Raw genomic sequence first — 14,154 nt, 5'->3', positions numbered from 1 at the left:
AAATGCACCTACAAATAATGAAGAGATAAGGTACTTTTAATACACTCTAAAATAATGCTAATCGAAGAAAATTATAAGCACCCGGCTAAAAGTTAATCTGGTATTTCCTTACACTTCCTTATTTAAATGGTAAAATTTCAGCTTTGTAATGGAATGGTCTGAGAGTTAAAATATTGATTAGGATATTAAAGGAATGCTGATTCAATAATATTTTTCAAAATTTTTTTATAACAACATCTCTTATGACTTGCAGTTTATGTGATGGTTGAAAGAAGAACTGGTATGCATCAACAAACAGCCATGTTTACATTTCCTTTCTAGGAGGGAAAGTTTCAGCACTACAACTTATGTGTTGATGTAGATTTACGTGTATTTGTAATTATATTCTATATTGTGGGAATTTACACACTCGTTTATTATCACATTCTCGGAACAATGTGGTGGGAGCTCCTGGAAATAATAACGAAGCAAGGTTGGTGGTTTATTGTTGGAAGAACCTAATTATCCCTTCCTATTTTCAGAGTATAGCCTAAGTACATGTTCCTGAGAATCTCCAATCCTTCAGTTAACATGTTACCTTCTCCCGTCGCAAAATTAGTTAAACCCAGTTCAAATAAATAGTAATGTCTTTCGAGATTTTTCGCGCTTTGTGACGTGTAGGCCTAGAGTTCAAATTCTCACATTCCTCGCCATTTCAATTGGCCTAGCCTAGCTATTCTTTCAGCATTCGACATTTCAATTGGCCTAGCCTAGCTATTCTTTCAGCATTCGACATTTCAATTGGCCTAGCCTAGCTATTCTTTCAGCATTCGACATTTCAATTGGCCTAGCCTAGCTATTCTTTCAGCATTCGACATTTCAATTAGCTTAGCCTAGCTACGCATTCAACATTCGCCATATTCAGTTAGCCTAGCCTAGCCTACTTAATCAGTTTCATGTCTAGTATAGGTTGTTTGTTTTGCTGTTCGTAAGTATTAATTTTGTTATAAATATTGAATTTTGCGAGCGTTGGAGTTAATCATGTGCCCTAAAACATTTATTAATGCCATTTTAGAGTAAGTTTTTGTCAATAAGGACTACATTATCTGATCTTCTATTCCCTTTATCAAAAAGCGGGCAGGTTATAAGTCCAGCATAACTGTTTCCCTGGGGAAACTGAATACCCTTTCTGAAGATGAACTGAAAATCAGCTATTTGCACCACAGTCAGTCAACTCAAGAATATCTTCAGAAGATTAAGGTACCTGTAGTAGGTGAACAAATTTGGGATCTGTTTGCAATTCATAACGTTAATGAAGGTTATCCTAGTAAATTAAGTGAAATAACTCAACAGTTTACAAACATGATCGCAAACAAATGTTTGCCCTAGTATTCATGAAATGGCTGTTAAGTTGCCTAAACTGACCTGCAAGGAATTTTATGGCAAAATCAGCTAACCTATTGTAGATCTGTTTGATCACTATGGAGACATCATTCAGAGATTAGGTCGAACGCCAAATCCCAAAAGTAATGCTAATGTTGAAAAGATAGTCAGTCCTGTGAAGGACAAAGTAGTACATCGAAACGTAAACAAGTTCTAGAAAAATTCAAATTCCACTGAAATCAAATCCCAATCAACACTAGAAAGTTTCACCCTCACTGCTCAACCTAAAACTGTGCCCAAGGGTGGTTGCCATATAAATAACAATGTAAACAGTAATACAAGTTCTAGAAAAATTCAAATTCCACTGAAATCAAATCCCAATCAACACTAGAAAGTTTCACTCTCACTGCTCAACCTAAAACTGTTCCCAAGGGTGGTTGTCTTATAAATAACAATGTAAACAGTAATATTAATAGTGCCAATATCAAACACAAAGTTTTGTAGTGATGTTAGACATAGCATGATCAAATGTACCATATTTGAGAAATCAGTTGACCGTCAAATTAGGTGCTCTGCACTTGGCTTATGCATATTGTGCACTAGTAGCAAACACAATTCAACCAGTTTTCCAGATAAGGACAATAAACTCAGTTTTCAATGTATTGTTTGCAAATCATATGCTCATATTTCTGCACTATGCCCTAACAACAACAGTAATGGTAGGGCATCCACAAATCTGTGTATAAATGTTTAACACGTCAAGACTTGTTACCAAACTTTTCTGCTTCCTGCGTTGTTTATAAAATTTCATGGTGTTAACACCTCTCGCACTGTTATGCGCCTTCTAGATGTGGGGAGTCGGAGAAGTTCTGTCCATGTCTGTTGTTGAGGAGCTTTGGAGGCCTGTGAGCATGCCTTCTACCCACTATGATGTCACTACCTTTCTAAGTGCTACCGAGTGTAAGTTTGGTGAATGTCTAATGCATGTGTCTATCCTTGGTGGGAAAAAGTATCCTATTGCTATGTTGGCCGACCCTGAATTTAACTTTCGCTTGTATGTTTCTCAGCTTGATGTGGCTGTTAACATCATCATCAAAGAAGGTTCTTCTCTAGCTGAACCATCTCTGGGTTTAAATGATGAAAGTATACCCCCTTGAGGGTTTAGTTGGATTTGACATACTTACTGCAATTAATCCCTGACCTTCACATCACTCAGGGCATACTAAGTTCTGCTTTGGAAATATGATACATTTCCTCTACCCTAACCAAGTGACTCTTGTCAGTGCTCACCAACAAGTTGCAACAAATCCTGACCTAGAATATCAGTACATTGTCCCTAAGGAGGAAAATGTTCCTTAATTTCAAATCAACTTTGTACTTTCACCCAAAAAGTCTTACTACTCTCCATTAGAGACTATTTCCTGACAGCTTACGGTTCTGAACCGAGTAGTTAATAATTTGGAACAAAAAGGATTATTGACTGCTTACCACCAAGTCTTTCACAACCAACTTGAGGATGGAATCATTGAAAGGATCAGTGTCAAGCCTCAAGACTTTAACCAATATATTTGGATTCCTCATAGGCCAGTCATTAAAGATGAACTCAATGTCACCACTAAGATTTGGCCTGTACTTAATTGCTCTTTGAAAACCAACCATGCTCCTTCCTCTTTGAAAACCAACCATGCTCCTTCTCTCAGTGAAGCCACATACGCTGGGACCAACTTAATGGGTGACATAGTTAAGTTGTCCCTGTACTTCTGATCAAATGACATAGTCGTGTTCAGTGACACCAAACAAGCATTCCTGCAGATTATGTTAGCAAAAGAACAAGATAAAAACAGATTTTGTTTCTTTATGAAAGGAGACAAATTAGTAGCCTACAGGTACAAAACAATAATTTTTGGATTCAGTGCTAGTCCATTCATTCTCAATTGTCATCAAACATCATGAAAACTGGTTTGGTGATGATGACTTTTCAAGAATACTTAAACAGAACTTTTATGTGGACAATCTCGTCGTCACTAGCAACTCACCTGACTTCCTCAAGAAAGTTTATACGGTCTATTAACCATATGGAACAGGGTGGCTTCTGTCTTAGATCATGGAACTCCAATTATCAAGGACTTGTATCAGCCATGGCAAAAGATGGTTGTCTTGCCTCTCATGGCAGCAAATATGAAAAGGTCCTGGGTCTTAAATATTTCATGATAATGATTCCATTCAAATAGCTGACAATGTGCTAGACCCTTCAGCTGACACTAAAAGATCAGTTCTGTCTCAAATATTCAAAGTTTTCGACCCCCTGTTACAACCAAATGGAAATTAATCATGAGACAAGTGTCTGATTTAAAACTGCCATGAGATACTCCCGTGCCAGAGAACTTACAAAAGGAATGGCAAAAACACTGGTCTGATCTCTCACAGTTGTCCTCATTGCCCTTGCATCAATCAAAATCAAATCAATTCACTGTGCATTTTTTGTGATGCATCCAAATCTAGTTATGGCTTTGCAGTTTACAGTGTTCATGTCTGCTAAATCTAGGGTCGCTCCCTTAAAAGCAAAAACGCTTCCAATTCTAGAACTTAGGGGAGTATATCTATCTCTCAAATGTCACCCGATAGTTCTGGACTCATTCACCTCAATCAAGTTTCAAAATGTTACAGTTGCAGTAGATTCTCAGATTGTTACAGTGGCTTCTCACAGACTCTGCCTCTACAAAGAGTATATTTACACTCAATCCATCAAAGATATTTCAATGTTCAAGAGGAACCTAGAAGAGAAATATGGTTTCTCAATCAACTTCAATCCATCAAAGATATTTCAATGTTCAAGAGGAACCTAGAAGAGAAATATGGTTTCTCAATCAACTTCAGGTATGTCGAAGGTGAGGAGAATCCTTGTGATCTCATAACAAGGGGTCTCTCTCTCACTGAATTCACCAAACAACTTACTGTCTGGTTAAATGGCCCTGCATGGCTTTCACCTCATCAAAATACTTGGCCTGAAAGTAACTTGGGCTGTCTCTCAGATACTTGTAAGCAACACAGTCAACCTCCTCAAGTATCTGCTTCTTTCATTGTCAATGTAGGGCCACAGTGTGAACCTTTGGCCGACATGTAGAAGTACTCTGACCTCAACAGACTCTTTAGAGTCACCTCTTACATTTTCAAAGCCCTACTATAAATTCAAGAAATCTGCTGCTAACCCTAATCATAATGCCAAGTTATACTTGATCAAGGAATGCAAAGAAGTAGTTTTGCTTTTGAATTAGCCTATCTTTAGAACCCAGATGGCAAAAACCCTAGTTAAGTTCCCATCCTAGTCAACAGCTTAGATTTATTCCTAGATAACAATGGTATAATACGTTCTAAGGGCAGAATTGGTCAGACCTTGAAATATGATTATGATGTGATAAATCCCATCCTAATTGCTAAGAGTCATAGATTGACAGAGTTGATAGTGGAATACTACCACAAGAAATGCAAACACCTTGGTCTTCAAACAGTTTTAAACTTAATTTGTACAAGCGGGTTTGGGATCCCCCACATGCGTCAAGTAATTCAAAGAATCCTAGGCTGTTGTATGATGTGCCAGAAATTCAACAGTTTGGCCTTCCACTATCCTATAATGAATAATCTACCCAAACTTCAAGTCAACTTTATCAGACCCTTTCAACACACAGGGATTGATTTCACTGGGCATCTGTGGGTCAAAAGAGAAAATAATGAAGATATCAAAATGTACTTGTTAATATTCACCTGTTTGAATGTTAGGGCTATTCATGTGGAGTTTGTCCCTGACTTGTCAACTCAAAGTTTCAAATTAGCCTTCTTAAGATTCATTAACATTTATGGTGTACCCTCTAATATCTACAGTGATAATACTAAGTCCTTTGTAACTGGCTTTCAAGTGCTAAAACGAGCTCTGATTAGTGATGAGTTCAAATTAAATTTTCAAAATTACAACATTCAACTTAGCAAAATACCCCTGTACTCTGCCTGGGTAGGTTCTACCTGGGAGAGGCTTATTAGGACTCAAAAGTTGTCTTTACAAAACAGTTGGCAGGTCCAGACTGTCATATTTCGAGCTATTAACATCATTGGCGACATTCAATCAGCTATTAATTCTTGGCCTTTGACTTATCGTTCATCCGAAAACAACCTAGAGGCTATTACTCCCAACTGTTTTCTCAGGCACAATGCCAATTCCCATTTGCTATTAAGAGAACCAGATGATGATTACTTATGGAATCAGCAACCCCCACCCCCAATCCAGGGAATCCTTCATTGCAAAATTCCCCCCCCCCAGATGAAATGTTTGATCATTTTAGAGAATTATGATATGAATCTTATCTCCTTAGTCTAAGAGAACAAGTAAAGACTTACATCAACATAACTGGGAAAACAAAATCAGTGCTGTAAAAATGCTCAATAAAACTGGGCCTTACTGTACTGGTTACTGGGTCGAGTTTTAGAACTTGTAGTAGGACATTACCACAGTGTTAGAAGTGTAAAACTAAATTGGCTGATGGTATTGTTGCACATCAAATTTCCAACAATCACTTGTATTCTGTGGAGCTTTCTCTCACCCAAAATTCCAGAGATATTAACAATCAGTTTGATGCAGATTCATCTCGAGAGTGAGGAAAGTGAACCATCTACTTTACAACTTAATGTTCTTGATGCAGGGCTGCCTCACCAGGAGCACGTCCAACAAGAGCTGCTGCCACTGCTTGCAAGAACAAAATACGCAGGTTGTGTGCTTCTTACCGTCATATGTATTTAACAGTTTAGTTATCGTTTTCATGTGCAGTGTCATTCCATTCTTTTTGTTGGTGGGAGAATGTGAGAATTTACAGACTTGTTTATTATCAGATTCTTGGAACAACGTGCTGGAAGCTTCTGGAAATAACAACAAAGCAAAGGTTGGTGGTTTGCAGAAATTATTGGAAGAACCTACTTATCCTTTCCTATTTTCAGAATATAGCCAAGGAGTATAGAGAAGTAAAGAGAAGACACTCGTGCCTACCCTTCGCAACTGCGGGCGACGGTGGCGCCTCTACTGGCAGGCGTGTAATTGGAGTTGGAAAATGTCAACAACGCGACAGGGAGACAGTTCTGTGCTGCAGTTAATTTCCGTAATTCAAGAAAGAAAAGGCCTGAGTTATAATTTTTTCGATTCCCCTAAGACAAGGAAAGGTGAGTGATATGTTTGGAGTTGCATTCACACCAACGAAATATGTTGATGGTTATTCTCGTTGTTCCTTTGACCAAAGAGTATGCTGTGCTCTAAACTCTGCTTTGGTTGTTTCATTCACCATGTTTTGCCTAGACACTACAATGGCACTGAGTGTTGTTGTAGCGAATCAGGCATTCTCCTACTGCTCAAGCTATTTCATATAGCAGTGTTAGTTTGTTTAACTGGGTTTCCCCAGAAACTCTCAGATTCATAATCACTTAGATTTCTTTTTTCTTGATTCTTCTTTGGGCGGTCGTCTTTCTTGATTCTTCTTTGGGTGGTCTTCTTTCTTGATTCTTCTTTTGGGTGGTCTTCTTTCTCGATTCTTCTTTCTTGTCTCTTCTTTCGTTGTCTTCTTTCTTGCGTTGTTACATTATTCTTCTTCTGCTCCTGTTACAAAACTTTCCTATAAAAATTGAGCACTGGTGGTGTAGTGTGGTATGAGGAGAAATGTGCTAAGTTAAAGTTTGTTTAAATTATTTAATTATATATTTAAGCAATTAATTAATTTGGGTGATATGACACCCTTTTACAAACTGTCAAATGATCATGATAAGGAATGTATTGTGTGTTGATTTTAGAGTACACAGACTTTGTTGAGAAGATGGACCAATTGTTCAATTGTTTCAATAGTGGAACTCGTACCAGTATTGCAAAAATGTGACATGCCATGAGTCGGAAATCAGGTCACAAGGAATTTCTGGTTAACTGCCTCACATTGTTGGATGGTATCATATCACTTGGTCCACAAGAGCTGCCTTGCTTCTCTGGATGGCAGATGGCAATCAAAGGTCTGTTACAGTTGTGGGATGAGTTACATCCAAAGTACAAGCTGTCTTACCTATTAACCAACAGACTCAATAAAGATTGTTTGGAGAATTTATTTTCAATAATTCTGGGGAAAGGTGGGCACAGGGACAACCCAGATGCATGTCAGATCAGGAGTGCATTCCACCAAGTCATGGTGGATGCTATTATGGTTTCAAGTGCCGGTGCTAACTGCCAAGAAGACATTGATACCTTCTTGGTAACTCTGAATAATATAGGGACTTCAGGTTTTTTCAAAATCTACAGTGAATGTCACACATTCTTCTCTGCCAATTCCTGTAACAGTACAGTCAGTAATGACCCTCCCTGGGGGAGACCCACCACTCGAGGAATGCAGTGTTAGCATATATCACAGGTTTCGTTGTGTGTAAGATTCGTCACAAGGTTTGTAGAGAATGCAGGACGAAGCTTCAAAGTACTCTTGATCCACACAACCCTGTTCATGTTTTCCTTTCCAAGAAGACTTAGGGTAACACACTAGGAGAGGAGCTAATTGTGCCAAGTACAGTCCTTTGTGACATGATTACTCAGATGGGAAACGAGTATAGAAAGATGGTTTCTGACGTTTACTACATAAGCAGAGTTCACCACAGACTTGTGACAGGCTTGGAGGAGAAGATGCAGGGAAAGTTTTTAGCTTGTTCTGTGTGCAACTGCATGTTCTTCATTGTCATCCTCTTTATACGCCTCCGCCTTCATCACACTTTAAAAGATGCAATCAAAAGTCTTTTAGTTAGTTGCAGGTCCAAAGAACCGAAAACTCATGAAGTTCAGTCATCTGTAATACTGAAAATGTATACTTGCAGTGTAGGACCCAGATGTACTAAACATACTTGCTATGTCTTAAGTTACGATGGTGTTTGTATCCTCGTTTTTCTGGCTTTCCTTGAGGTAATATCCTGTTTTCCACTTGATTTCTGAATAATATGGTAAGAAACGTATTTGTATTTGTCAACAGTCGCAGAAAAAAAGTTAGAAAAAAAGTTTATTACGATCTCGTATGTGACTATGTAATGTTGAAAAAACCATAAAGAACCCAAAAAAGATAAATTAACGAACAAAAACTTAACTTTACACCATTGTAAATGTCAGTGCATCCGGGCCCAGTATAATAAAATAAAGATATCAATATCAATATATATGATAAAATAAAGATATCAATTTTCAACGGAGGAGTTTCAGTTTGTTTATAGTTTGGCCTGATATATCTTATAAGTTTATTTATTTATTTATTTATTTATTTACAGTATTTATGTATTTCCATTCATCCATAATTTTCAACCCTTTGAATGAAACCTATATTAAATATATATTAAATAATAATAAAAGATTAGAAGATAGTGTTACAACCCACAAAAGTGCTAACATTCGTCTTAAACATTAGTGTGGCGTATACCAGCACACACAAATGCTATCACAGTTTACGGGCTCACCGTCGGATGGCACCACAGTCCCGCGGTTACAACTTCCCCGTAAGGACTCGCGCAACTGTCCACTCTACTTCTCTATACTCTTTGGTATAGCCTAAGTACTTGTCCCTGAGAATCTCTAATTCTTCAGTTAACCTGCCACCATCTCCCGTCGCAAAATTAGATGTCTCTTAACCCCAGCTCAAGTAAATAGTAATTGTAATATATATTTTGTATGTACCATAGGTTTGCTTATTCAGGGAAGTATTTTTGTTGTATACAGTTGTTGATTTATTTACTCTTTGAAATTTACTTATACAGGTATTTTCGTTGTGCTTATAATGTTGAGTTATTTACTGTATTCAATATATATATATATATATATATATATATATATATATATATATATATATATATATATATATATATATATATATACAGTATATATAAATCATCAGTAAAGGGAAGAGGATACACAAATGTACAATCTGCCTTTATTCCAACGTTTCGTAATTATCCATCTAATGATATCATCAGGGCTGTTAAATGAAAAATAAAATTCTTTGTAAAATCGTAAAAACTAAACTAAAAACATTTCGTAATTAATTAAAAAGCTGAAAATTATTCATACAAATTTTCAGAAATATACACAATTTAAATTAAAGAAACGAACAAAATTTTTAAAAATCTCTCCATTAAAATGAAAGGGTAACAGAATATACAGTACACTAAAAATGAAAAAATGAAAATGACCGTGAAAGGGGTTACAGAACAAAAGGTAAACATAAATAGAAAAGCACAAGTCAAAACCAATACAGAGGGGAGGAGGACGAATGAGTGTTTAACGATGGAACAAGTTTAATAAAAAGTGATTCCAAAATGACAAGGTCTTGAGGGTTAGTGGTTTACAACTTGTTCCATCGTTTAACACTCATTCGTCCTCCTCCTCCCCTCTGTATTGGTCTTGACTTGTGTTGTTTCTATTTATGTTTACGTTTAGTTTAACGCCGTCACGACTCTAGGTCGGTCGTTAACCTTTTGTTCTGTAACCCCTTTCACGGTCATTTTCATTTTTAGTTTTCTGTATATTCTGTTACCTTTCATTTTAATGGAGAGATTTTTAAAAATTTTGTTCGTTTCTTTAATTTTAATGTGCATATTTCTGAAATTTTGTATGAATAATTTTCAGCTTTTTCAATTCTCATTTTTTGGTTTTAGTTTTTACGATTTTACAAAGAATTAATGCTTCATTTTAATAGCCCTGATGATGTAATTAAATGGATAATTACGAAACGTTGGAATAAAGGCAGCTTGTACATCTGTGCGTGTCCTCTTCCCTTTAGTGATGATTTTTAATATGGATTGACTCTGACTCCTTACACTAAGCTATATATATATATATATATATATATATATATATATATATATATATATATATATATATATATATATATATATATATATATATATATATATATATACTGTATATGTGTTTGTGTGTGTAATTTTGAATATGCATTGTCATACTGTATGTAAATATGTTAAAGTATCTTTAATCGTTTGACGGGGACGATTCTTTCTTCTATTTTGTGAATAGCTATTCAGATTCATTCGGGTGTTTGCGTTGGTAGTGTAGTTACGGATTAAATGATTTCTGGGTAAATGCTTTCCACTATTTAATTGTTTCAACAGAATACAGTTTAGGATTCTTTACGTAAATGTCATCTCCTTGTAAAATGTAGTCTAGTATAGCTCATAACCAACGAATCTGTATCGTAATTAAGGAACAAATTCAACTGCTGTTCAGAGATGGTTATATATCGTTTGTTCCGTTTATTATGATATAAACAGCTCGCCGAAGTACTGTACTTGATCTGTCATTATAAAATGTTCATTATCTAGTGTGGTCCTCTAAGCATACTTTCCTAACTGGCATTTAAACATTTTTAATCCATAGCAGAAGGGTGTTTTAGTTGATGTCACACACGTAACTGATCTCCTGACCTGAAATTCCATGAAGGCATTATGTATCGCATGTTTCATTGGTATTACTTTTCATTAAATTTCTGTTGTTAAAATTGGGTGTCAGAAGTCGGGCGGGTTTGCGGGTGGGGGAGGCAGAGTTGTCGATTTTGCTCCCAGAATTCCCGTATTAATAACAGAAATGGTACTTCAAACTCAAACAGTTAGAACGAAAAATCGAATAAGTACTTGAGTGGTCTCTACTCATTATCCATGTACTCATGAAGAAAACATGTAATTGTGTTATGACGTCACCGTGTACAGACAAGGAGTACCGTGAATTGTAAGACACTACTCTATAAAACTTACACTAATGTCTACCATACCACAAAGGCTAACAGTCATGTTATATTAATGGTGCCTTGATAAAGCCAAAAGGAATGACATTGTTATTAACATCATTCTGCAGCACTGTTAAGTTTAAGACTTGTGACCACTTCCTACCACACCCGCGGGTTACTGTGGTTGTGTCAAAGTGCTAAACCGAACATTCCCTTTACTGATAAGCAATTTATCACGATTCTACCACATATCAATTTCATTCCTAACTTTAAGAAAATCCTCTTTCGTCATGAAAATCTGAGGGCCCACCAACTCCTCCCCCTACCCCCGTAGGTAAGGATATGGCGTCACATCCTCTTGGAGAAGTGGATGACTCCCAACACAGTATTAGTTGTTGAACAGTTAGCGGCTGTGGTCTTGACGAAGTACAGTGTCAAATAAATCAGGTATTTTTTTGTTAGTCTATCAGCTGCCTAGCGACTTCAGGGAAGAACCGCCATATATTACAAGTTTGTGGAGCACTGCTTTGTTACACCTCTTCACACAATGGGGGAGAAACCGCCAAAATTACGGTAAGGCCATTTTTGTTTTACACTACATTGATGGCTGGCGGCTGTAGTTTCGTTTCTGCGTCGATGCACAGTTTTCTTAAGCGTAAGGAAATTATTCGTTAACTTTTTGTGAGCTTTACTGTCAGCTTTCGTAGTAAAGGAAATAATGTAGATCATATAAGATAAAAAAAAAAGTTTTACAAAGATCTGATTTTTACTGCAGCATGAACCATAGTCATTCTTGCAGCCTGAAAGCCGTGGTAAGACCTGTAGGCCTTGTGGTGTTTTCAACTTGATTTCTTAGAAAAATGGGAATTTTCAACTTGATTTCTTAGAAAATTGGGAATTGGAACGTCTATTGAAAGCTTGGTGGGTAACTTATGTTGGTAGGTACAATCCAGTAGTAATGTGCCTTCCTAAACAAAGGAAACATTCACTTACCTTTGTATTGCCCCACTAGAGAAAACGGCTAAAGCAAACGCCTGGTCAAGGTCCATATGATTCTTGGGTAATGTCTAATGACATTTCGGAGAACCTAAGTCTCTTTGCACTTCAAGTTGAAGAAGGTAAAACGTCTTTATTTCTGTAGTGTCCTTTTCTGTGTAGAGTATGGTAGACATGGTATGCATTTTACTCATTAATATAAGGCATGCTCGTTCAACATATTAAAGTAGTCATAACCTAAAGTGTCATATTGTGGAGAAAAATGATGAAATGTTAGTTTAGCTATCTAGACCAACGTGTTAATTGTATGATTTCTTTCCCTTTAATAATTGGTGACAATTTCTTTCCCTTTAATAATTGGTGACAATTTATTAAAGTCTATTTTCCTCCATGGGCACCCTTCAGCAAACAGGAATACTGAGTTCTCGATTGGATAGCGGAAGGGAAAGTAGAAGAAATTATGCATATTCCTGCCTCCCTGTGTTTGAATATCGAATGGAAAAAAATTGCCAGTTTACAAAAAATTGCTAGGATTTCATGTATTTGAAATTTAAATTTTAAGTTACAGTATGAAAAGTCAACAGTCACAAATAAATAAAACTCATTTTCTATAATAAAAAAAATCGTGATTCCGTAAGTGAATGCAGGTGCTCCTTATGCCGCTTTGTAGTTGAAAAACTGTTTACGACAATTCAGAATATTCCTATGGTTCCAGCTATACACAGAGAGAATCCTGTTAACACTCAAAATGATTTAGTTCTTCGCTCTTCAGCAGGATCGCTTACGGGATTTTTGAACCGAATCAATTGATTTACATGGCAATTCGTTCAACTTGCTCGCTTTTAGTTATTTTATGTCACTGAAAGTAGTTTGATATCAGTCACTATATTGGGTTTCTGTTAGTAGATCGAGAACGAACTGCAAAAATTTCAGGCCCTCGCGCGCGCGCACACACACACACACACACACACACACACACACACACACACACACACACACACACACACACACACACTTGCATACTTATGAAGGCCGAATCTTTGTATTGAACTCATTAATTAAATGTTCTTTAAATATTATTGTATGAAGTGTTATTATTTGGATCTTTCAGCTTAATAGTAACAGTCCTCGGAAATTGAGGAAAAATAACCAGCTTGTGGACGCTAGTTAGTTTCATCGGAAACAAGTCACGGTTGGATGTTTTTTTTATCTATTAGAAAAATACAATGCAGTTTTGCAGTTATTTCATAGTATTTACATAATTTTATAATGATAATTTTTCTTTGCACCAGGACAACAATGTGTTTGCATACATCAATGCTTAATAAATAAATAAACAAAAAATTTTCTCATTACTGGTAATATTATAATCCCTGAATTCTGAGTGAGTTACATTCCATAATTTAATGATATGTGACAGTTATCACAACTACAATTTCTACAATATGACAATTCATATAACCTTCCAAGTAGTACTTATAACCATGCCTTATTTTCATGATAAGCCCATACATTTAATAGAGTTCCTGGTATGAATTTTTATTTTTAAATTTAGTTACTCAAAACCAGTAATTAATGTACTCTTTTGTGAACATTTTATTTACTCTCTTTGTAATTTTTTTTTAATAGCCACCTGTCATAACAAAATTTGCTCTTAACAAAGGCATATGTTTCCTCTTTTGTATAACTTTTTTTACAGACCCAAATAGCATATAAATACCCTACAATTAATACAGTGCCACTATTATGATCCTTTTTTTTTGTTTTGTTTTGTCCTATACTTGAAACTGAACATTATTAATGTATTTTAAAAATTGTCTGTGTATGTTACAAGTATGAAATTAGCACACTTTTGAAAAACATCATTTTTTTATGTCTACAGAAATAAAAAGTATGCAATATGCATTCAACATCGCAATTATCACATTTATCACTGTTTCTGATATTTAAAATTTTCAACCGATTGTTGGTCGCCAAGGTTTCCATGATACCAATGAGAGGTTTGTTTATGCTC

The 14,154-nt window shown here is 36.1% G+C and overlaps 1 protein-coding gene across 6 annotated transcripts in view; it reads left to right on the top strand.

Annotated features, from left to right (window-relative positions):
* The first annotated feature begins 267 nt into the window (after window positions 1–267).
* Window positions 268–14,154, top strand: part of LOC136841668 (tyrosine-protein phosphatase 10D-like) — a 246,365-nt gene continuing 232,478 nt past the window's right edge. Inside the window, exons 1-2 of one of the 6 annotated variants that reach the window (XM_067108852.1) lie at window positions 268–472; window positions 6,346–6,564. Coding sequence is in view for 4 of the 6 variants with exons in the window: in XM_067108851.1 (XP_066964952.1) it covers window positions 11,692–11,717 (26 nt within the window). In the remaining 2 variants the exon portion in view is untranslated. Of the gene's footprint in view, window positions 473–6,345; window positions 6,565–11,504; window positions 11,718–14,154 lie in introns of those variants that run through there. The other 5 variants (XM_067108851.1, XM_067108850.1, XM_067108854.1 and 2 more) reach the window with 5 other exon arrangements.

The sequence above is a fragment of the Macrobrachium rosenbergii genome, chromosome 9, assembly GCF_040412425.1.
Source record: "Macrobrachium rosenbergii isolate ZJJX-2024 chromosome 9, ASM4041242v1, whole genome shotgun sequence".
Lineage (NCBI taxonomy): Eukaryota > Metazoa > Arthropoda > Malacostraca > Decapoda > Palaemonidae > Macrobrachium > Macrobrachium rosenbergii.
The sequence above is the reverse complement of the archived record's forward strand: the minus strand, read 5'-3'. Positions and strand labels throughout refer to the sequence as shown.